We start from the raw sequence: 24,432 nt of genomic DNA, 5'->3' as shown, positions 1-24,432 counted from the left end.
GCATCTGCAGTCCTCACTTTCTCGTAGGACACTAGGAAGCTCAGAGCAACAGAGGTATCTTGGGTTGCATGTCCAGAACTCCCTGAAGGTGGCAGAACAGGTTAGTGATGTAGTAAGGAAGGCATCTGAAATCAATCAGAAAAGCAAAATGGTTATGTCGGAGCTTATGTACAAAAGTTTGGTTCAGTCACCAATGGAGTCTTGTGTGCAGTTCTGGTCACTGCACTATTTCAAAGATGTGATTACAGTGGAGGGGGTGCAGAGAAGATTCACCAGGGTGTTGTTTGGGATAAAGCATCTTCACCATGAAGAGAGGATTGATAAGCTCAGGTTGTTTTCTTTAGAACAAACCAGGCTGGGGGTGGGGCTGGGGTTGGTGGATCTGATTGAAGTGTATAAGATAATGAGGTACATGGACAGGGTGAGTAGACAGCAATTGTTCCCCTCAGTTGAAGGCTCCATATAGAGGGTGCACAATTTTAAGCAGACAGGCAGGAGGTTGAGAGGGGATCTAAAGGAAAAGACATTTACCCAGAGAATGATGGAAAACTGGAAAGCACTGCCGAGGAGACTGGTTGAGGCAGGAAACCTCAAACCTTTAAAAAGCACTCGGATGAGCACTTGAAATGTCATAGCATTCAAGGCTGTGGGCCAAGTGTTAGAAAGTGGGATTAGTGTTGTTTTAAAATAGTTTTTTGCTGGCACAAATCTGATGGGCTGAAGGGCCTCTGTTGTACAGCATGATTCTATCTTTCTTGCAAGGGACCGCATTCTTGGGATTAAGGGTGTGCTCATTAGAACTCAGCCTCACTGGGCCTGCTTTGTAGTTTGCACGGACAGTTTCTGCAAAGAGGAAGTGGCATTCTACAGAGTATTTGAATCGGAAACAAAGGTCGGTCCAAACTCACAGACAAAGACATTCTGAAAGCCAAGCTCAGAGCTGTAAGTTGGTTCCCAGTTCATGGAGGACCAGAACCAAATGGAGAAGCCTCTGCCACCAAGCAATCTCAACTTCTGAGAACAGAATTAGATTCCTACAGACGCATGAATACAATACAAAAACAGTGTTTCATTCAAAAATGCAACAGCAAGAACATATGCAACATCTGTAATTTAATCTGCAGGTTATGACTTGGTTAAGTATCTATGAGATGACTCTAAGCGAGATGGTGCAAAATCAATCTCCTTACGAAACAATGATTTGCCAAAGAAATGGGAGAATATATCTGAAACACTGAAGATCAAAATTGACTGTACTCATAAAATAAATATTGCATAAAAGTAAGAATCGTTTGAAGTCTGTATTTGACCAACAGTGTAGAAGATATTAAACAAGCTGAATTAGGACAGTGGAAAAGGAAGAGGCCATTCAATGAGATTAGATTATTTACAAGGCCCTTTGGCCCAACAAGTCCACACTGACCCATCACCCACCCAAACCCATTCCCCTATACCAAACACTATGGGCAATTTAGCATGGCCAATTCACCCAACCTGTACATTTTTGGACTGTGGAAGGAAACTGGAGCACCCGGAGGAAACCCACGCAGACACAGGGAGAATGTGCAAACTCCACACTGACAGTCACCTGAGGTGGGAATTGAACCTGGGTCTACTGACACTGTGAGTGCGGCAGTGCTAACCACTGTGCCACCGTGCCACCATATGGCCTAACTTCAAATACCTGTGCTTAGTCAATAATAGCATTGCTTAAAAAAACATTTATCTAGCTCAGATTTAAAATTAACAATTGATCTAGTATCCACTGCCATTTGTGGAACAGAATTCTACATATCTATCAGCTTTTGTGTGCAGAAGTGCTTCCTAACATCTCTTCCTGAATGATCTGATCCTAATTCTCAGACTATGAGTCCTGGTTCTAGAATCTCCAACCAGTGGAAATCATTTATCTTCATCTACCCTGTATTTTCTGGTAAGGTTGATTTTACAATTGTTTTCCTCAGAGGGATAAATAGCATTAAAATATTCAATGCAACACTATTCTTTAATGGTGTGTTTGAATTTACTTTCCTTTCTGCGCTATTCAAACAAAGAAGCTTTCGAATGAAGTCAGGCAGATAGTGAGTTTGAAGTTAAAGAGTTTTTGAGATATACACAAAATCTCCAGCTGGAAATTTGTGGATTAACTGGAGATAAAATGGATATTAAGTTTAGTTTTATTTGAACAGAATGCATGAAATGTTTCTGAATTTTTTTGGTAGATTAATGTTTGGAAATCATAGAATTATCAAATACAGTGATCAATTGTGACAGTGTTTTGAGGAAGCTAATGAATCCATGTCTTTTCACTACAAATTTCTCCTTTTCAAGTATTTATCTAATCTCCCTTTGAGTATTCCTGTTGAATCTGCTAGCATCAGTTCTTCGAAGAATACATTCCAAGTCCGAACAGCTCACGGAAAAATTCTCCACATTTCCTCCCCAGATTTTTCCCAATTATTTTAAATCTGTTTACTGACCAGTCTGCCTGTGGAAACAGTTTCTCCTTAACAAGGTTATCAAATCAGTTATCATTGTAAACACCTCAATCAAAGCTCATTAACATGTATTGTTTTTAGGATAACAACATGATGTTCTTCAATTTCTCCACCTATAAAACATACTTAATATATTTTCCATTGAATATAAGTTTATCCTAGAATCGCTACAGTGCGGAAACAGGCCCTTTGGCCCAACAAGTCCACAAAAACTGTTCAAAGTGTATTTTACCCAAACCTATTCTCCAATATTTACCCATCCCTGCATACTAGGGGCAAATTAGCCTGGCCAGCTCACCTAATCTGAACATCTTTGGACTGTGGAAGGAAACCGGAGCACCCGAAGGATATTCACACAGCTTTGGGGAGAATCTGCAAACTCCAAGGCTGGGATCAAACTGAGGTCCCTTACACTGTGAGGCAGCGGTGCTAACCACTGATCCACCATACCACCCTTACTTTGAGGAAAGTGGGTAACTTGCTCTGTACCAATATGGTGACCTGAGTGTGCATGTGTGTGTATTAAAAAGTGTGTGTAAGGTAGGAATTTGTTTTCTTTTGACTGGAGTTTCAAGTTGCTATTTTTCTATTCTTTAGTTTTAATTTCAATTCTGAATTATTCATCTTCAGTTTATATACCAAAATACAACTTCCACTTTTATATTAAAGCTGTCAACATTTACTTGTAAGTTTTTTTCTTTACTGACGGGGATTAAAGGTAACTCTTGTAATTCTGTTACTTAATAAATTTAAAGACACTGCTGCTGTCTGCAGAGCAGGTAACCTTGATGGGGCGTCAAAGTCTGACTGAAATTGTTCCAGCTGAAATATGCTGAAGGCGAAAAATGTGAAGATCAAGTTTAATAAGACAGATGACCTTTGTACATCAGTGCGCAGTTTGTGACTGTATGGGAAAATAATTAACATAAAATGTTTGTAGTTTCAGAATGAGCTTTGACATACAAGGTAAAATGTCAAGCTTTCCCTGGGAACTGTAACACGGGTTTTGTAAATTAATACGGATGTCAACAATTGGATCTGACATTTTATACTTTTTTTATTGGCTAGCTGTAGAATGTGGCAGTATACATTTAAAGGGAGGGCACTTTTGTGGCCTTGAGCATGACAAGCTAATTAGATTGCCTTCTGAGATAGGCTATTACGATCATCATGTACAAGTTAAATATCTGCTTCAAACGTTTATACTATAAAAAAGTTAAAGATGAGAATGCTTCATTTAGTGCATTAATGCTTATTTCTCTAATAGACTAAATCCCTCATCGAATTATGTTTTGTGTAACCCTGGAGTTTTTAACCTCTTACTTTACCAGGTCATACGGGTAAAAATAGACAGCAAGTGTGGCACAACTTGTTTATTCTTCAATTAATGTGATCTCCGAATACTGTAGAAGTATATTTTAGTTTTTTTTAAGATATGGAGAAATCACACATTCAGTATCAGAAAGAACACATTTTCATTTATTTACTCTCAATCTCAGGAATCACCAAAATGCCTTCATAGCCGGTGGAATGCTCTTGAAGTGGAGTCGCAATTGTAATGCAGGGTGACACCATGAAAGCAATGCTATGTCATTTCTGATATAGTATCCAGTCTATCGCACCAGCTCATTTTGAGTTGAAGTTAAATTTAAAAGTGAAGTAATAGTTCTGTCCAAAAAAAAACCTTGCAGAGCCTGGATAAGTAAAATCACCATGTGAAGGTTGTGCATCAAAGAGTAATTTAATGTCCTTCTCAATTCCTCTCCTTCAAAGTGAAGGAGTACAAAGTTAGAAGAACAGGGTCTCTGTGTGGAGGCATAACAACACTTATTAGGTCAAAACTGTCAAAAGGCTTTGCCATAAGCTACCCCCAGATTTAGACAGTGATATTTATTAAAAGTATTGTTGAAGTGTCAGCAATGCTGTGATGTAAATATACGTGGCAGCCAAATTGCACTCAAGATGCAAGAAATAGCAAATGTCCAATGATCAGGGTATCAGAAACACTTTGCTATTCTTCAAGTTGATCTATATTTGCTTCCACAGTAACAGACACTTAAGGGTCAAGTCTAATGTCTCAGCAAAAGAGAGTGAGGTAAAATTCAACTGAATCCACTATGGGTACTGTCCAGTAAAACAGGTAATATTCTCCTATTTAGCATTTACAAGTGTTTCTTTCTGCTTCAACTGACAATGAGCTGTTTGTGGTTGCAGCCCATGTGATGACCGGACCTGGTCTGTGGGGATTGGGGTAAGGATACAGGAGAAAGGTGGTCAAGCCCTGAAATTGTTGAACTTGATATTGAGTCCAAAAGGCTGCAATGTCCCCAAGTGGAAAATGATGTGCTGTTCTTCTAGCTTGGGCTGAGCTTCAATAGAGCACTGCGGCAAGCCTGAGATATGTTGACCAGGGAACAGGGTTGTGTGTTGAAGTGGTAGGCAAATGGAAGCTCAGGGTCTTTGTTGCCGACTGAACATAGGTGTTTTACGAAGCAGTTATCCAACCCATGCTTCATTTCATTAATGTCAAGGAGACATTGCAAGCAGTGAATGCAGTAGACTAGAATGAGTGAAGTGCAGATAAAGTGTTGCTTCACCTGGAAGGTGTCTTTAATCCCAATAGATGGGCAGCTGTAACACCCTCTGTGATTGCAAGGGAAGGTGCCATAGGGCTGTGAGGGTGGATTGGGGGTAGGTGGTGGTGATATGAGTAGAAGAGGGGTGAACCAAAGTATCCTGGAGGGAACAGTACCTGTTGAAGTCTGACAAGAGAGTGGAGGGGAAAATGTGTCTGGTGGTGGCATATTGCTGGAGGTGGCTAATGATCCTTTGGATGTGGATGGTGGTGGGGTGGTAGATGAGGAGAAGAGGGGACCATATCACTGTTGCGTGAGGGAAGTCAGAGGATGAGGGCTAAAGTGCTGGAGATGGGCCAGATGAGTGCCTTGTCTATTATTGTGCTAGGGAAATCCTCAGTTGAGAAAGAAAGTGGACATTTTGGAGGCCCCCTCTTCAAAGTTCACATCACTGAAACAGATGTGATGGAGACAGAGGAACTTGGAAAAAGGAATAGAGTCCTTACAAGCAGGGTATGAGGATAAATAGTCAAGGTGACTGGGGGAGTCATTTGCGTTTGTTATTAGAGATTTTTTGGCATCATTTATTTTTGGCATCAGCCAAGTGCAATGCTTAGTCTTTTTCTGCTGAAGAGCTAGCTATCACACCTTCATATTCAATAGCATTACATTGCTGAATGTTCCACTGTCCACTGTGTGTGCGAGGGGATGGGGTCTGTGGGTAGGTTGGTGTTGTCATTGACCAGAAACTGAACTGGATTAGAAATTTAAATAATGCACAAAAATACAAGAACAGGTAAGAATCTAGGTATCCTGCAGCAGTAAATCACCTCCTGACACTTGAAAGCCTGTTAACTGTCTAAAAGACATAAGTTAGGAGTTTGGTGGAATACTTGTTAGAATCACTACACTGTGGAAACAGGCCACTCCGCCTAGAGTCCATACTGATCCTTCGAAGAGCATTCCACCTAGACTCAATCCTCTACCCTATCCCTGAAACCCTGCATTTCCCATGGATAATCCACCTAACCTACACACCCCTGGATACAACGGGCAATTTAATATGGCCAATCCACTTCACCTGCACATCTTTGCACTGTGGGAGGAAATCTGCAGGAAACCCACGCAGGCACAGCGAGAAAGTGCAAACTCCACACAGACAGTCCCTCGAGGGTGGAATTGTACCTGGGTAGCTGGCACGTTGAAGCAGCAGTGCTAATCACTGAGAGAGTGGGCTGCCTAGATGGGTGCAGCTCCAAAAATACTAAATACCAAAGCTGCTTCCCTTAATTGGCACCACATTCATAAAAATCCAATCTCTCCACCATTGACATCCAGTAGCTGCAGTGTGTACTATACACACGATACACTGCAGAACTTCAACAAAGCTCCTTAGGCAGCACTCTCCAAACCTAAAGCCACTACCATCTCAAAGCAATGTCTGGGAACCTGCACCACCTGCAAGTACCCTTCAAGCTACTCAATATTCTGACTAGGAAATATATTGCTGTTCCTTCAGTATTGCTGGGTCAAAATCCTGGAACACCCCGATATCATCGTGGGTGTAACTTACAGCAATTTTTAAGAAGGCAGCTCATCACCATCTTCTCAACGGCAACTAAGAATGGGCAATTAATCCTGGTCTAATTCACAACATCACATCCATAAACACATTAAAAAAAATCCACTTTGAGATGCTTGATTTCTTACATGCATCAATAAAACGAGTCGCAAATGTGAGAATTACATGCCTGAAAGTCCATGTACTTACTATCACTTTTAGAACTGTGCCACCTATATCGTTTCTCCTTGCTCCTTCACTGAAAATGTATCTCCTCAAACTTATTCTTGTTAAATTCATGTTGCCTGTCCATTCTGCTAGCTTATATTCTGTTGTAATCAATTGGTAACATGCAGTCAGCCATGCATCCAAGCCTGAAACCAGCAAATTTTGAAACTTTAATCTATATGCCAAGATCCAAGTCACTTATAATGACCATTTGCCAGGCCTGGGTGTTCTTACTTTAAACCAATTTATAAAATCCAAATGGACAGCGACTCTCCTATTCCAAGAGACTCAATTTTATTAACCAGTTTTTTGTGTGTACTTTCTCAACCACTTTCATAAAACCAGTAGAGAAACATTCACTTCACTCTCTTCAAACTGTTACTTCACAAAAAAGATTAGTAAATTTGCCTCTAGAAATGAACATAGACTCGTAATTAACTCAAACCTGTTCGTGCTGCTGTATGCATGGATGCATGATATATACCCGAGTGCTTTCTTTTATGGAAACATGACTCACAAATTGTCCGAAACAAAAGAGAATGCTGGAGAAACAGGCAGCAGGCAGCACCTATAAAGCAAAGATGTTAACATTCCACACATAGTTCTGTGTCAGATGGGGAAACCTTGCAGTTAAACAACAGGTTGGTGCTTGGTCCACTTTTGTTTGTCATTTACATAAACAATTTGAATGAGAATAGAGGAAGCATGATTAACAAGTTTGTGGATGAAGGTGAGTTAAAGTGTTTGAAACACATACATCAGGCGTCGGGGCCTCCATTTGCCAAGAGGTGAGATGGAGGAGCTAAGGACTGCTGGGAAGGTTTTCTTTGTTTAGTCCTGTGCGGGCTTTCATCGTAGCAGGATATGGATGTTAGGGCAGTTGCATGTTCCTCCTGCAGAATGTGGCAGTGACAGACACTTCACATGTCTATGCCAACTACATCTGCCGGAAGTGCACCCAACTTCAGCTCCTCGAAAACCGAGTTAGGGAACTGGAGCTGGAGCTGGATGAACTACGGATCATCCGGGAGGCTGAGGGGAAATTGAGAGGATATATAGGGAGGTGGTTAGTCCCCAGACACAGGATAAGGACAGCTGGATCACTGTCAGGGGAAGGAAAGCGAACCGAAGGTTAGTGCAGGGATCCCTTGTGACCGTTCCCCTCCGCAATAAGTATACCGTTTTGGATACTGCTGGTGGGGACAGCCTACAAGGGGAAAGCCATAGTTGTCAGCTCTCTGGCACTGAGCCTGGCACTGTGGCTCAGAGGGAAGGGGGAAGAATAGAAAAGCGCTAGTGGTAGGGGACTCAATAGTTAGACGAATTGAAAGGAGATTTTGTGGTCAGGAACGGGACTCCCGGAAGGTATGTTGCCTCCCTGGTGACAGGGTCCGGGATGTCGTCGATCGGGTTTACAAGATTCTGAAGGGGGAGGGTGAGCAGGCAGGAATCATGGTACATATTGGCACCAATGGTACAGCCAGGAAAGGGATTGAGGATCTGAAAAGTGACTACAAACAGTTATGTTGGAAGCTGAAGAGCAGGACGAGTAGAGTAGTGATCTCAGGTTTGCTACTGGTGCCACGAGATAGAAAGATGAGGAACAGTCAGCGAATTCAGCTTAACACGTGACTGTGAGGCTGGTGCAGGAGGGAGGGCTTCAGATACCGAGACCATTGGGATACCTTCTGGGGAAGGTGGGACCTGTACATGAAGGACGGGTTGCACCTGAACAGAAGTGACACAAATGTCCTGGGTGGGAGATTTGCTCGTGTGTTTTGGGAGGGTTTAAATTAGTTTGGCAGAGGGGTGGGAATCAGAGCCATATGTCTGAGAAGGGGACAGTTGCAAACAGGACAGTGACAGGATATATTGAATCAATCGAGACGGTTTCTCACGCGATGAAACAAAGGGATCGGTTAAAGTGTGTCTGCTTTGATGCAAGGAGTGTCCGGAATAAGAGTGACAAACTTAGAACATGGATCAGTACTTGGGGCTACGATGTTGTGGCCATAACGGAGACATGGGTTTCACAGGGACAGGAATGGTTGCTTGATGCTCCAGGGTTTAGAACATTTAAAAAGAACAGGGAGGGTGGAAAAAGAGGAGGGGGTGTAGCATTGCTAATTAGAGAGTGCATTACAGCTGTAGAAATGAAGGTTGTTGAGGAAGGTTTGTCTACTGAGTCAGTATGGGTGGAGGTTAGGAACAGCAAGGGAACAGCCACCGCATTGGGGGTTTTCTACAGAGCACCTAACAGCAGTGGAGAGATTGAAGGTCTCATAGACAGGCAGATTCTGGAAAAATGCAGAAGTAGCTGGGTTGTTGTTATGGGTGATTTCAACTTTCCCAATATCGACCGGAACCTCGTAAATGTAGATGGTTTGGATGGAGTCGTTTTTGTGAGGTGTGTTCAGGAGGAGTTCCTTACTCAGTATGTAGCAGACCGACGAGGGGAGGGGCCATTTTGGATTTGGTGCTCAGCAACGAGCCAGGACAGGTGTCAGATCTCGCAGTGGGAGAGCACTTTGGTAACAGTGATCACAACTGCCTCACATTTAGCATAACCTTGGAGAGTGAAAGGAGCAGTTACCGAGGGAAGATATGTAATTGGGGAAAAGGAAATTATGATGCTATCAGACAGGAGTTGGGAAGTACAGATTGGGAGCAATTGTTCCACAGAAAGGGCACAGCAGACATGTGGAGACTGTTTAAGAAGCAGTTGTTGCGGGTGATGCACAAATTTGTTCCTCTGAGACAGGCAAGAAGGGGTAAGATTAAGGAACCTTGGATAATGAGAACAGAGGAGCTTCTCGTCGAAAGGAAGAAGGCAGCTTACATAAGGTGGAGGAAGCAAGGCTCTAGCACAGCTTTAGAGGATTACAGGCTTGATAGAAAGGAGCACAGAAATGGACTGAGGAGAGCCAGGAGGGGGCACGAAAAAGGCTTGACAATAAGGATTAGGGAGAACCCAAAGGTATTTTACTCATATGTGAGGATTAAGAGAATGATCATGGAGAAGGTAGGGCCGATCAGGGATAGCGAAGTGAATTTGTGCGTGGAATCCAAGCAGATAGGGGAAGCCCTAAATGAGTTTTTTGTTTCAGCTTTCACCAAGGAAAGGAACCTTGTTATGAATGAGAACTTTGAGGAGCTGGGATACACTCTCGACCAGATCAAGATTAATGAAGTCAATGTGCTGGAAATTTTGGAAAACATTAAGATTGATAAATCCCCAGAGACAGACCAGGTTTATCCTACGCTGCTCCAGGAAGCAAGAAAGGAGGTTGCTAAGCCGCTGGCGAGGATATTTGCCTCCTCACTCTCCATGGGAGTTGTACCGGAGGATTGGAAGGAGACAAATGTTATTCCTCTTTTCAAGAATGGTAATAGGGAAATCCCTGGCAATTACAGACCAGTCAGTCTTACGCCTGAGGTCAGCAAAGTTTTGGAAAGAATTCTGAGGGATAGGATTTATGACTATTTGGCAGAGTGTGATTAAAGGCAGTCAGCATGGCTTTGATGAGAGGTGGGTTAGTAAATTTGCAGATGACACAAAGGTTGGAGGTGTTGTCAATAGTATAGAAGGCTACTGCAGGCTGCAGCGCAACATAGACAGGGTGCAGAGCTGGGCTGAGAAATAGCAGATGGAGTTCAACCTGGATAAATGCAAAGTGATGCATTTTGGAGGGTTGAACTCAAATGCTGAATATGGGATTAAAGACAGGATTCTTGGCAGTGTAGAGGAACAGAGGAATCTGGAAGTGCAAGTACATTGATCCCTCAAAATTGCCACCCAAGCAGATAGGGTTGTTAAGAAAGCATATGGTGTCTTGGCTTTCATTAACAGGGGTTCTGTTTAAGAGCCACGAGGTTTTGCTACAGCTCTACAAGTCCCTGGTGAGACCACACTTGGAATATTGCGTCCAGTTCTGGTCGCTCTACTATAGGAAAGATAGAGGCTTTGGAGAGGGTGCAAAGGTTTACCAGGATGCTGCCTGGACTGGAGGGCTTGCCTTATGAAGAAAGGTTATATAAGCTTGGACTTTTCTCTCTGGAGAGGAGGAGAGAGGAGACCTGATCAAGGTATACAAGATAATGAGAGGAATAGATAGAGTCAATAGCCAAAGACTTTTCCCCAGGGCAGGATTGACTGGTACGAAGAGTCATACTTTGAAGATATTCAGAGGAACATATAAAAGAGGCATCAGAGGTAGGTTCTTTACACAGACGGTTGTGAATGCATGGAATGCAATGCCAGCTGTGGTGGTGAAAGCAGAGTCATTGGGGACATTTAAGTGACTGCTGGACATGCACATGGATAGCAGTGAGTTGAGGGGTGCGTAGGTTAAGTTATTATATTTTATATTAGGATTAAACCTCGGCACAACGTTGTGGACCAAAGGGCCTGTTCTGTGCTGTACTTTTCAATATTCTATGACACAAAGATTGGAGGTCTAATAGTCAGTAAAGAAGGTTGTCTAAGAGTACAATGAGATTTTGATCAGCTGGGCCGAGGTCTGGCAGATGGAGTTTAATTTAATTAAATAGGAGATGTTGTACTTTGATAAGGCAAACCAGGGCAGAACTTACACAGTTAATAGCAGGCCCTTGGACAGTGTTGTCAAACAGAGAGGCCTTGGGTTCAGGCGTATAGTTCCTCCAAAGTGTCGTCACAGATAGACAGGTTGGTGAAGGTGTTTGGCATGCTTGCCTTCACTGCTCATAGTATTGAGTATGGGAGTTGGGTTGTTATGTTGCAGCTGAATATATTAAATCTGACAGGGTGAAGAAGGATTTACCAAGATGTTACTGAGACTGGAAGGTTTGAGTTATATGGTAAGGTTGGATAGGATGGGATGTCTTCCCCTAGAGTGAGAGAGGTTGATGGGTGACCTTACAGAGGTTTATAACATCATGAAGGGCCCAAATAAGGGAAATAGCAAGGGTGTTTTCTCTAGGGTATGGATATTCAAAACTAGAGAGCTTAGGTTTAAGTTGAGGGGAAAGATTAAAAAGGGACCTATGGGGCAAAATTTTCACACAGCTGATGATTTGTAAGTGGAATGAACTGCCAGAGGAAGTGGTAGATGCAGGTGCAGTTACATTTAAAAGATATTTGGATAGGGACATGAATAGGAAATGTTGGGAAGAATATAGGCCAAATGCTGGCAAATGGAGCTATTTTAATTTGGGAAACCTGGTCGACATGGACGAATTGGGCCTAGACATTTGTTTCTGTGCTGTTTGACTACTGTATCTGTTTAATCTACTTCTCACAATATTTTAAGTATATGCTGACCCAAAGATTGTTCAGTTTGAAAGTTGACGCTGTGAGCAACATAATGTTGCACATGTTGAGCTTCCTTTGAAAAATAAAGTCATCTCTCAAATCAATGCTTTTTTTTCTCCATTTTGCTTTTTTTTTGTAGCTGATTTGACTTTGAAGCAAATACTGTCTGGTGCATGTTGTACACTGTTCACTTACAGAGTTTTCCAATCAGACATGTTAAGGGGAGGCACACTCACCCCAGTTTGCAATGCTTCATGGAGGACACTGCTCTTCTGATATTTCACTAAGATTACGCAAAACCTGTAAGTTTATGCTAACTTTGACAAATAGCATAGCCCTATATTAACTTGTGGAGTTAATACACATTTAAGGTTACATTGACATTTCATACTTTAATAAAGCAAATGGATTATCTCATACACCATCCATTTAATCACCATTCCAGGTTGTAAAGCTCAAGATTCTCATTAGTCATGACACATTCCATGAAAGTTAGGATCAATGATGTTGCTCATGCTTGTAGCCCTTTTGCATTTCAAGTAGATTACTGATGTGGTGATAAATCTGCTCAGTTATATTGGTTTACTATAATTTGCTTTAACAGAATTTCTGATAATGGATTTTTATATTGGCATCTATACAGGAATAATTCCACAAAACTAAACACCAGGTGGAATGCAATTGGTGTAACCTATATTCTCATGATTGTTCACTCTTTTTTAAAAAAAAATGCTTGCAGATAAGAAAAAAGACAATGTTTCCACGCACCTGCAGGCCTCATCTTGCAGTGGCTCCAATTTGAAGGAGCTGCTGAATAAGCTTCAATGATATTTTTGCATTACATTATATTTTAAGTAAACACTGCTGCCAACGAATACCAGATTGGGGCTCTGGGCTACCACACCGCTCATACAATGATCTAGTGTATAATATAGCAAAATGTGTCAAATTCCAAAAGCATAATCATGGGCATAAAGTATAAATCAAGAAGATTGTGGTGTTCTGAATGATGTCACATTTTGGGAAAGCAAATCAAGGTAGGACTTATACACTTAATAACAAAGAAAATTTTTAGCACAGGAATCGGCCCTTTGGCCCTCCAAGTCTGAGCCGATCCAAATGTACTGTCTAAACCTGTCAGTCAATTCCTAAGCATCTCCACTTCCCACCTACTCATGCATTTATCCAGATGCATCTTAAATGAATCTACTATGCATGCCTCTACCACCTCTGCTGGCAATGTGTTCCAAACGCCCACCACCCTCTGTATGAAATACCTGCCTCATGTATTTTAATGGTAAAGCCCTGGGGAGTGTTGCTAAACAAAGACATCTTGGAGTGCCGGTTCATATCTCCTTGAAAGTGGAGTCGCAAGTATATAGGATAGTGAAGGAGGCATTTAGTATGCTTTCTTTTATTGGTCAGAGTATTGAGTACAGGAGTTGGGAGGTCATGTTGCAGCTGTATGGAACATTGGTTAGGCCACTGTTGGAATATTGCATGCAATTCTGGTCTCCTTCCTATCAGAAACATGTTGTGAAACTTGAAAGGGTTCAGAAAAGGGTTGGAGGGTATGAGATCTAGGGAGAGGTTAATTAGGCTGGAGCTGTTTTCCCTGGAGCGCCTGAGGCTGAGGGGTGACCTTATAGAGTTTTATAAAATCATGAGGGGCATGGATAGGATAAATAGACAAAGTATTTCCCCTGGGGTGAGAGGGAGGGGGGGGGTCCAGAACTAGAGAGCATAGGTTGAGGGTGAGAGGGAAAAGATATAAAAAGATATAAGGGGCAACTTTTTCATTCAGAATGTGGCGCCTGTATGGAATGAGCTGCCAGAGGAAATGGTGGAGGCTGATACAATTGCAACATTTAAAAGGTACCTGGATTGGTATGTGAATAGGAAGGGTTTGGAGGGATATGGGCCGGGTGCTAGCAGATGGGACTAGATTGGGTTGGGACATCTGGTAGGCATGGACGAGTTGGACCGAAGTGTCTGTTTCCGTGCTGTACATTTCTATGACTCTGTCAAATTTTCAGTGTTACTGTAGTTTCATTAATTGAGATTTAGACTTGTTGCAGGCAGTGGAGAGGGGTCAAATCAGTCACTTGTTGCAAAATACCAATCTGACATGCTTTATTGGCTACAGTATTCACAAGATTGGTCCAGTTAAGTTCTTTGTCAATATTCACTCAGAATATTGGCAAGGAATTCAATGCTGGCATCACTATTGAATTTCAAATGGCGATGGTTAGACCCTGACTTGTTGGCGACTGTTGGTGCCTAGCAGTTGTTTTGGCACTTCTCACTATTAGTCCAAACTTGGCCATATCCAGGTCTTACATTAGTGCATAGGTACTTGAGACATTGAAAAATTCCAGTGCCATAAACATTAATCATAAGTAATCAGTTCCACATATGATAGGTAATGGATTTGCTGAAGCATGCGGAGGGTGATGAGTCACAGCATATTACTAAAGATTGGATGAGGAGTTTCCAACATCCACAGCGATCTTCCATATCTTACCTAGCCATTAGATAACATCTGAATAGCAAAAAGGACCACACAAATTAACAAATTTTGATGTCATTTATTATTTTATATACAGCACTATTGAAATTATTTATAAAAAAACTTCTATAATGCAACTTTGTCCAAAAACAAAAAAAAAGCTTCAACTGTGAATTTTCCAAGAGATTAACGTATTTGTGTAAAAGTTGAAAGATGGTACTTTAGACAATAACAGCATTCAACAGTTTCAAGATTGTTCAAAAGTTTTAATGGTGACAGTTTGAATGCAAAAAAAATGTTTTTTTGGTATTTTCCCCTGGAATTAAATGGCAGAAGTTGCAAAGAATACAATTTGTTACAATATACACCACTGGTCACTTGAAGTAATCCACCAGAACTCTGTAAGAAAATAACTTTGCTGCAGTTTTCCCTGGGATGTTGCTAAACACTTGGTTCAGTCCTCTCACTACTGACCACTGAAAAGATTAGCACAGTGGATATATACTCAAATATTTTGCTGTCCAAATCATAGTGCATAATGTTTCCTTAGCGTTGAATTATTTATGAAAGGAACTGCAGTTTAATTTGTTCTTGTGCAGTAACCTTCACATCTTGAAACCGATGAGATTCTTATTCACTAATCATGACATGTTGAGCCTCTCCAGAAACACAGTATTTATCTTCTCCAGTACTAAAAAGAAACAGAAGAGTTGAATGCTATATCATCTAGAAATTCACAACCTGTTTGCTGATTTATAATCACCTTTCTTATAGCTATAGTAAAATCTGAAAATGTTGTAAATTAGTCCTTATTGCACAGCTGTGCTCACTGCGTACACTAACATTGAGATTGTGTTTTACTTGAAATATGTCAAAAGTGATATGGAAAATGATGAGAATCTAGATTAAAGTCAATACATAGTTGCAACTGCAAAAAAACTAAATGAGTTTACATTGAAACAGTTCAGTTGCCAGAAATGGACCAATTTCTGTGAATTTATAAGATGAGATTTCAAAATAGCAAATTCACAAAAACATTACCTTAAAGATGGAAGAATGGGAAGTCTGATGATTAACAATTTTTTACATGTTCCTAGATTAGCTTGAATGACGTTTTTGCTAACTACATTAAGAGTTAAAAATTTAAGTAAAAAAAATGCAAATTTTATTTTCTACCAACCTGAGCAAATTTGTGTATCTGTTCCACAACAGCAGCAAACAAGGCACCGACACTTTCATCGATCAAACTCTGCATGTAATGAACTGCTTCTTCATCAGAAAGATCTAGGCGGAACTTGTCCTGCACCTGTACGAAGGATAAGCACATTTAAATAAATATACAAACAAATTCACAACTTGTATCAATAATTTTTAAACTTATAGTTTTCCTAACTGCAGATTAGGATAATTTTAATACAAAGATGTCTAGTCCTCTTTATTTGGGGGAATGAAGAACTCCAGTTACTACTAGGGTTGTGTTTTCTCTGAAACATCCAATAATTGCACTACTGTAACACTGGAAAATTGTTTATTAGCAAGATAACAAAAGTAGCTTTTACTTTTTTCCAACAACTAATACTGCTAATGATTAACAAGGCACAAAAATTATAAATAAAGACATTTTAAAAAGACTTAATGGTTGCACAAATAACTATTATCATGCCAATGAGATGTAGTCTACGATAGTCACCTTCTATTAGTGCTAGAAAGCTTTGATATTTCACAGTTGAATGAATTGAACAATGATGTTATCTCACATACAAGAAAATATTTAATTTATAAAACTCTACGTAAGAGCTCGCCTTTTATAGTTTGCTTATAGCATGGGGAAGTTCACTTTTCAATCTTTTCTTGTGTCTGGAAGTAGACCCTAAATACATGAGCATTAAGTGCAATGACATGCAAAATAATCGATCTTAGCCGGAATAGAATGTTCTGAGGAACACCTCGGATAAAAACTTCCTTTTGCCCTAGCATAACCAGGTAACATGCCTTTCACTTCAAACATCCTAAAGAGAAAGCCACAGTTAAAAAGTGATGGTGCTTTTTTAAAAGTTTTATTCTATAATCTAAAATTACGTAAGGTTTCAAAAAAGCATCTTTGAATCTTTTATATACACTTTACACTTACAAACATTGCATGTTACAGGTTTGCCTTTTATTCCAGTTATGCTGACCAAAAAAAATCAAAATTTTGATTCATTGTCTACACTTCATTATCATACTAGCACTTCTGGTATTCCATTTTTCATTCAGCTCATCTAATTCACTGCTTAAATTTTAACACGCCAGATGTCTGTACTAGACTAATCAAAGTATCCTGGTACAGTGATTAACTCTTACATCTGTCCTACCACATAAACAGAGTTTAATCAGAATTTCTTACTATGAACAACATGAAGGTCACCTTCACTTGTACAAGCACTTAAGCATAAAATGTTACACAATTTAAATAAAACAAAATCATTTCAAGTTGAATATGGAATCTTTTGTCTTCAACAATGCTGGTATCCAGCACCCATTTATACACATTGGCCAAAACTGTCAAGTGGATGATCATCTTGGTCTCTTCCTGAGGTTCTTCAAAAATAGCATCAGTGGGGCTTGGAGGAGGAAGGCGGCTTCAGTCCACAATTGTGATAGGGGACCGGCAGTGAGTCAGCTGCGGTAACAGTGGCAGTGTATGAATGATGGCTGCAAAGTGGAGGCGATCCCGTGGCAAGTTGGAAAAGCTCAAAGACACTGGAGGCGATGATTGTTGTGAGGCATAACAAGGAAGAAATGCGATGGACTCTTTTGCTTTATTTTTTGGTGTTATATCCTGTATCTTGCTAAAATCTGTGTTTTAAGATGGCACCAGACAGCGGTGATACCAAACAATATGTTTCACTGTATTTGTAACACACATGACAGTAAGTAAATGAATACCAATGAATCGATAGACACGTGTGAGTATCAAGATAACTTGGTGCATTATTCCACATGTTGTTAAGCAGCAGTTGGGTACATGAACACTGCAAAAGTCAAAGGCTCTGCCAAAATCTCATTGTAGCACTAAAGACCTACCTGTATGCCAGATTTGGCAACCTCTGATCTAAAGTGCTCCCAATGCAACTAGGACAGTACCTAATGTAATAAAATATTATTTAGCATTTATCCTGACCATAAAAACAAGCTAACCAGAATCATTTACCACCCTATCAATCATTTACAAAAATTGTCATCAATACTGCCAAATTCAGCCCACTCAAACATTTAAGTACAAGTTCCGACCTCAATTGTAGCCTTAATTCAGAAATAATTCAGGAGTAACAATAGGAGCCACCTTTGATGTCCAACTAGCGAACGGTTGAAGCTAGGATCAAAGAAGCACGAACAATTGTGAGGTCTGGTGGTTGACTGGGAGGCAGTGGTTCAAACAGAAAGGTTACTCCAGTTCGTTTAGTTAATGCTGACATAGAATATAGACAAGACTGTCGAAAACCTAGATCACCACAACCTAAAGGATATCACTGAAATGTTCCAGGAAAGCATCCTCAGCCATTTTTATGAATGGTCAATTGTTACGACACTGAATCCTTCTGTTAATTAAACCAAACACCCAGAAAAGCTCCCCTTGTAATCTTTTTTTTACGATTCCCTACCGTGTGGAAACAGGCCCTTTGGCCCAACCAGTCCATACCAACCCTCCGAAGAGTAACCCAGCCAGACCCATTTCCCTCTGACTAATGCACCTGACAATATGGGCAATTTAGCACAGCCAGTTCACCTGACCTACACATCTTTGGATTGTGGGAGGAAACCCATGCAGACACAGGGAGAATGTGCAAACTCCACGCAGACAGTCGCCAGAGGCTGGAATCGAACCTGAGACCCTGGTGCTGTGAGGCAGCAGTGCTAGCCACCGTGCCACTGTTAAATATAAATGACAGAGCTCAGTCGGAGCAGATCGAGCCTTCAGTGAATTCAGGGCTGGTGCTCCTGTAATGATGTCAGGGCAGATTTAAGCACCGAGAGAAAAGTAAAAGAGACAGACAAGAGTGTAAAGTCCTTTTTTGTCGTTTCTTGTTTATTAGATTGGGAGAGTCATTATGCGTGAGCGAAAAGGAAATCCGCTTTGATGAGTAGTGGGCAAGGTTGAGTGATTGGCTCCAAGTTTATTGTTTGTAGTTGATGCAGTTTACGATGGCAGGAAAGCTCAGCCCTGTGGTGTGCTCCTCCTGCACTATGTGGAACATCAGGAACATGTTAAGTAGCCATGGTGACCACGTATGCAGGAAGTGCATTCAGCTGCAACTCCTGATGGACCACATGCAGCAGCTGAATCTGCAGATGGACTCTGCAGAACACCATGAGGCTGAAAACATCATGGGTAACATGCTTAGTGAGCTGGTTATACTACAAGTAAGGCCTACACAGGCAGAAAGGTGTTGGGTGGCCAGCTGGAAGACGAGTAAACACAGGTAGATTGTGCAGGAATGCCCTGTGTGGGGGGGGGTGGTGGTTGTTGTTTGGGGAGGGCATTGGTCACTGAGGGAAGCAGCAACATCTCAGTTTGTGGTGCCACAATTGGCACTGCTGCATAGCAGGGAGGAGAAAGACGGGGAGGGCTTTAGTGATGGGGGATCCAATTGTAAGGGGAACTGACAGGCGGTTCTATGGCAGCAAACAAGCCTCTCGAATGGGATGTTGTTTTCCTGTTGCCAAGGTCAGGGATGTCTGGGTAGCTGCAAGACATTCTGAAGTGTTTTTTTCTGGGGGGGTGCATATGTGAACAGACAGCAGTCATAGAGATGCACCGCACAGAAACATGCTCTTTGGTCCAAATCATCCATGCCGATCAAATATCCTAACCTAATCTAGTCCCATTTGCCAGCAGTTGGACCATTTCCCTCTAAACCCTTCCTATTCATATACACAAATCAGATGCCTTTTAAAGGCTGTAATTGTACCAGCCTCCATCACTTCCTCTGGCAGCTCATTCCATACATGCACCAGCCTCTTCGTGAAGAAGTTCCCCATAGGTCCCTTTTATATCTTTCCCCTGTCACTCTAAACCCATGCCCTCTAGTTCCAAACTCCACCACCCCAGGGAAAAGACTTTGTCTATTTACCTATCCATGTCCCTCATGATTTTATAAACCTCCATCAGATCACCCCTCAGTCTCTGACACTCCAGGGAAAACAGCCCAAGCCTAGGCAACCTCTCCCTATTAGATCAAAACCACCAACCCTGGCAACATCCGTGTAAATCTCTTCTGAACCCTTTCAAGTTTCACAACATCCTTCGTATTTCCTTTTGGTATCAATAACATGGTTAAAAGAAGAAATAAGGTTCTGCAACAGGAATTGAGAGAGTCAGGTAACAGATAAGAGAGGAAGACTAAAGCTGTAATCTCCATGTTACATCCAGAGCCATGCACGGAGTACAGGGATAGGTAGATACATTAGATGAACGCATGGATAAAGGGAGAGGTGGGAAGGCTTTACAGTTTTGGAACATTTGAACAACTTCTGGGGTAGTTGGGATCTATACAAGCTGGACAGGTTGTATCTGAGTGGGAAGGAGTCCAATATTCATGCTGATAGGTCCTCCTATACTGATGGGGAGGTTTAAACTGATTTGGCAGGTACACAGTAGATGTAAATCAGGAGCAGGATCCAATCAGATACTGAAGTCGGTGGAGAAGACATCGCTGAAAATGTGTTGCTGGAAAAGCGTAGCAGGTCAGGCAGCATCCAAAGAGCAGGAGAACTGACGTTTCAGGCATGAGCCCTTCTTCAGGAATGAAGGGCTCATGCCTGAAACGTCGATTCTCCTGCTCTTTGGATGCTGCCTGACCTGCTGCGCTTTTTCAGCAACACATTTTCAGCTCTGATCTCCAGCACCTGCAGTCCTCACTTTCTCCTCAGAGAAGATATCAGCATAGCAGAGGTCCAGAAAGCCAAACTGCATCTATTTTAATGCAAGAAGCTTGACTGGTAATGTGGATAAACTAAGAGCATAGCTGAAAATGTGTTGCTGGAAAAGCGCAGCAGGTCAGGCAGCATCCAAGGAACAGGAGATTTGACGTTTCGGGCATAAGCCATTCTTGAAGAAGGGCTTATGCCCGAAACGTCGAATCTCCTGTTCCTTGGATGCTGCCTGACCTGCTGCACTTTTCTAGCAACACATTTTCAACTCTGATCTCCAGCATCTGCAGTCCTCACTTTCTCCTCCAAAATAAGAGCATAATCAGCACGTAGGAATATGGTATTGTTGCAATCACTGAGACATGGTTGAAGGAAGAGCAGGCCTAGCAGCTCAACATTCCAGGGTATAGAAGCTTTAGAAGTGATAGGGAAGGAGTAAGAGAGAAAGTGAGGTCTGCAGATGCTGGAGTATCAGAGCTGAAAATGTGTTGCTGGAAAAGCGCAGCAGGTCAGGCAGCATCCAAAGAACAGGAAACTCAATGTTTCGGGCATAAGCCCTTCATCCTGATGAAGGGCTTATGCCCGAAACGTCGAGTTTCCTGTTCCTTGAAGGAGTAAGAGAGGCCAGCACTGCATTATCGATAAAGGAAACTATCACTGCAGTAATAAGAGAGACATCTTAGAAGGGGCTTCAAATTAAGCCACCTGCGTAGAGCTCAGAAATTAAAAGGGGTGATTACCTTGTTTGGATTATACTACAGGCCTCCCAACCGTCACTGGGGACAGAGGAGTAGATATATAAATCACAGAACGGTTCGAGAGAAACAGGGTTAGAGTCGTAAGGAATTTCAACTTTGCTAATGCCCCATACAGGTGGCATGGTGGCTCAGTGCCGGGTTCCATTCCAGCTTCGACTTCAGTAAGGCCTTTGACAAGGGCCCATATGGAAGACTAGTCCATCCAGATGGGATCCAAGTTGGCAAACTGGTTCCAAAATTGACTTACAAATATGAGGCAAAAGCAGCTGATGGTTTTATGATTGGAAGCTTGTGACCTACAGTGTAGCACAGAGACAACTAATATCAGCAACTTAGGGATGTCAACGTAAAAGGTACAACTAATAAGCTTGCAGATTAGTAGTGCTGTTGGTAGTGAGGAGGATTATCTTAGGCTACAGTCGGTAAATTGGACAGAGCAATGGTAGATGGAATTTAATGCCGAGAGTGAGAATTGGTACATTTTGGGATGTCTGATAAGGGAAGCATATACACAATGAATGGTAGATCCCTAGGGTGTACTGAGGGACAAAGGGACCTGGAGGTGTTTAACATAGATAGACAGGATGATGAAGGTGGCATATGGGATGCTTGCCTTCATTAGCCAGGCATATTCAAACAAGGAAGTCCTGATACAATTTTATAAAACATTGGCTCGTGCCCAGATGGAATACTGCATGCAGAACTGGTTGCCACACTATCAGGAAGGACGTAACTGCACTGGACAGTGCGCACTGGAAATTCGCTAAGATGTCGTCTGTGATGTTGTCCAAATTATAAAGAGAGACTGGATAGGCTTGGGCAGGGTGGGTGGGAAATGACTGAGGTATACAAAATTGAGAGGAATAGGCAGAGTAGATCATGACAATGGTTTCCTTAATGCAGATGTGTCTAAGACCAGAGGGTGCAAGTTTACGGTGAAGTCTTGGTTTGGAAGAGGAGATTAGAGAAAAAAAATGTTTTTACCCAAAGGGTGATCGAAATGTGCAATGAGCTGCCTGAGCGGGTAGTGGAGGCAGGTACTCTTGCAACATTTAAGAATCATCTCGATGAGCACTTAAAATGTCAGGACATAACAGACTATATACCAAGTTCAGGTAAATACCATTTGTGTAGCTTGGTGTTTGTTGGTTGGCATAGATAGGGTTGGCAACAGAACCTGTCTGTATACTTTACGATATGTAAAATGAATATTAAAATAGAATTCAAAGGAATTGTATTTTAAGATTTCAAATCAATCTCAGTTAAAAAGGTCATAATTACTGATAAACACCATTATTGATTTGCATCCAAAAGAATTAGATTTCAGTTACGATATTAGAATAATTGTATAATGTAAAATTGTGAAAGTTTCCTAAAACAATTAGGCAGTGATAAGGAAATTAAGTTGGAAAAGCGCAGCAGGTCAGGCAGTATCCAAGGAGCAGGAGATTCGACATTTCGGGCATAAGCCCTTCCTGAAGCATCTGCAGACCTCACTTTCTCCTAAGGAAATTAAGTGACTTGTTTCAAGGTTACACATGACCTGAAAGATTTTCATCTGTCCCCTGTATAGTCAATGTATAATACAGGGAATTCCTAGAGGCATGACACTCATCCACAAATTCTATTCCATCGACCTAGACCCTATATACCAGCCACTGCAGCGGACAGCAACTGACAATCGGAAGCAGCAGATTCAAACCATTATAAATGCTGGAGGAATCAGCACAGAAGCGCTTCACAGGAGGCTCCCAAGCACTGAGGATGTCACCTAGAAAGGGGACGAAATGTTTGCAACAAAAACGCCCAGTTCGGCGAACATTACTTTAGAAACCCTAGAAGGGGAATATGTCTCAGAAATCTGAACACCCAGGTGAGGTTAACTGTCTCATGCTGCTATTATGCAATAAACCCATGAGTGGTTTCCTCCACTAATGGGATACTGCTGTCAAGCCAAAAGACTTTTTTGCCTAGCACACAAAGAGTAATGTGACACAGGAATTTTAGCCAGGTATGATGCCAGGTATGAAGACTGTACATCCCAAAGTCTGACAGACCATATCAAATACCACATCCCATTGATTAGTCACTGCAAGCACGTGTCAATTGTGTTCAACTATAGAGTGATGTTTCCAAGCCTCAGTAAAGTATGTCCACCATTCATGCTGATTCTAATATTGGAAATCAGTTATTACATCATCTGGACTGTGCTAAGTGTTACACTGGAAACCAACTTAACATCACCAGTCAGGCATAATGTGTGATGCATTTGCATGTACTGGAAGCTGCATATATAAATATATGTTTTATGTAGGCAAAAGGAATTTGTACATACATTGCACTTGTAAGGGATCACAGAGACAGCCAATCTCAACTGTATTCTCATTGCAATACAATGACAGAATCTAATTGCCTGGCCTTAAAATTAAGATTGACAGTTAACTGCTCTTAACAATTCACCATGACAATGATGGGTGAAGCAATCAAGACCCTCTTCTCATGCTGTATAAAATGGCTTACCTTTTCGCAAGTTTGTTTATTTTCTGATTCTAATGAGTACAAGACAAAAAGCTTCACCATCTTGTCTCTTTTTAGCAGTGTTTAAATTACCTTTTTCACAGTCTTGTCAGGTTCCAAAGCAATATCTGGAATGTTGGCATCTACCATTAGCGAGAACAGATTTAGTATGAGATTAGAGTATCTGGAAAAGCAGTAAATATTTTGGTAAGGTTTTGGTTAATATCTGCTATGTATTCAAAACATTTACACTTATTTATTTCAACTCAAAAATGTGTCCCTACAGGAGGAAAGTTTGTTTAATGATTTGTAACTTTGCAAGTATTAAATTTAAAACCAGATGCTGTGAAGATTTTAAGTTTACAAGACACAGATACAGTAATAGGAATGTACAGCATGGAAACAGACCCTGTGATGCAACTTGTCCGTGCCGACCAGATATCCTAAATTAACCTAGTCCCATTTGCCAGCACTTTTGAATCCTTCCTCTTCATATATCCATCCGGATGCCTTTTAAATGTAATTGTACTAGCCTCCACCACTTTCTCTGGCAGCTTGTTCCATACATGCTCCATGCTT

At 41.4% G+C, this 24,432-nt stretch overlaps 1 protein-coding gene across 1 annotated transcript in view; it reads right to left on the bottom strand.

Annotated features, from left to right (window-relative positions):
• Positions 1 to 14,809: 14,809 nt before the first annotated feature.
• pik3c3 (phosphatidylinositol 3-kinase, catalytic subunit type 3) overlaps positions 14,810 to 24,432 on the bottom strand; it is a 131,611-nt gene continuing 121,988 nt past the window's right edge. Inside the window, exons 23-25 of the mRNA XM_060829750.1 lie at positions 23,947 to 24,037; positions 15,846 to 15,971; positions 14,810 to 15,356 (exon numbers count right to left, since the gene is read on the bottom strand). Coding sequence (XP_060685733.1) covers positions 15,342 to 15,356; positions 15,846 to 15,971; positions 23,947 to 24,037 — 232 coding nt within the window. The 3' untranslated portion in view covers positions 14,810 to 15,341. The remainder of the gene's footprint in view (positions 15,357 to 15,845; positions 15,972 to 23,946; positions 24,038 to 24,432) is intronic.

The sequence above is a fragment of the Hemiscyllium ocellatum genome, chromosome 1 (genome assembly GCF_020745735.1).
Source record: "Hemiscyllium ocellatum isolate sHemOce1 chromosome 1, sHemOce1.pat.X.cur, whole genome shotgun sequence".
In the NCBI taxonomy this organism is placed as follows: Eukaryota; Metazoa; Chordata; class Chondrichthyes; order Orectolobiformes; family Hemiscylliidae; genus Hemiscyllium; species Hemiscyllium ocellatum.
Note: the sequence above shows the minus strand (reverse complement) of the source record. Positions and strands in the feature narration are given on the sequence as shown.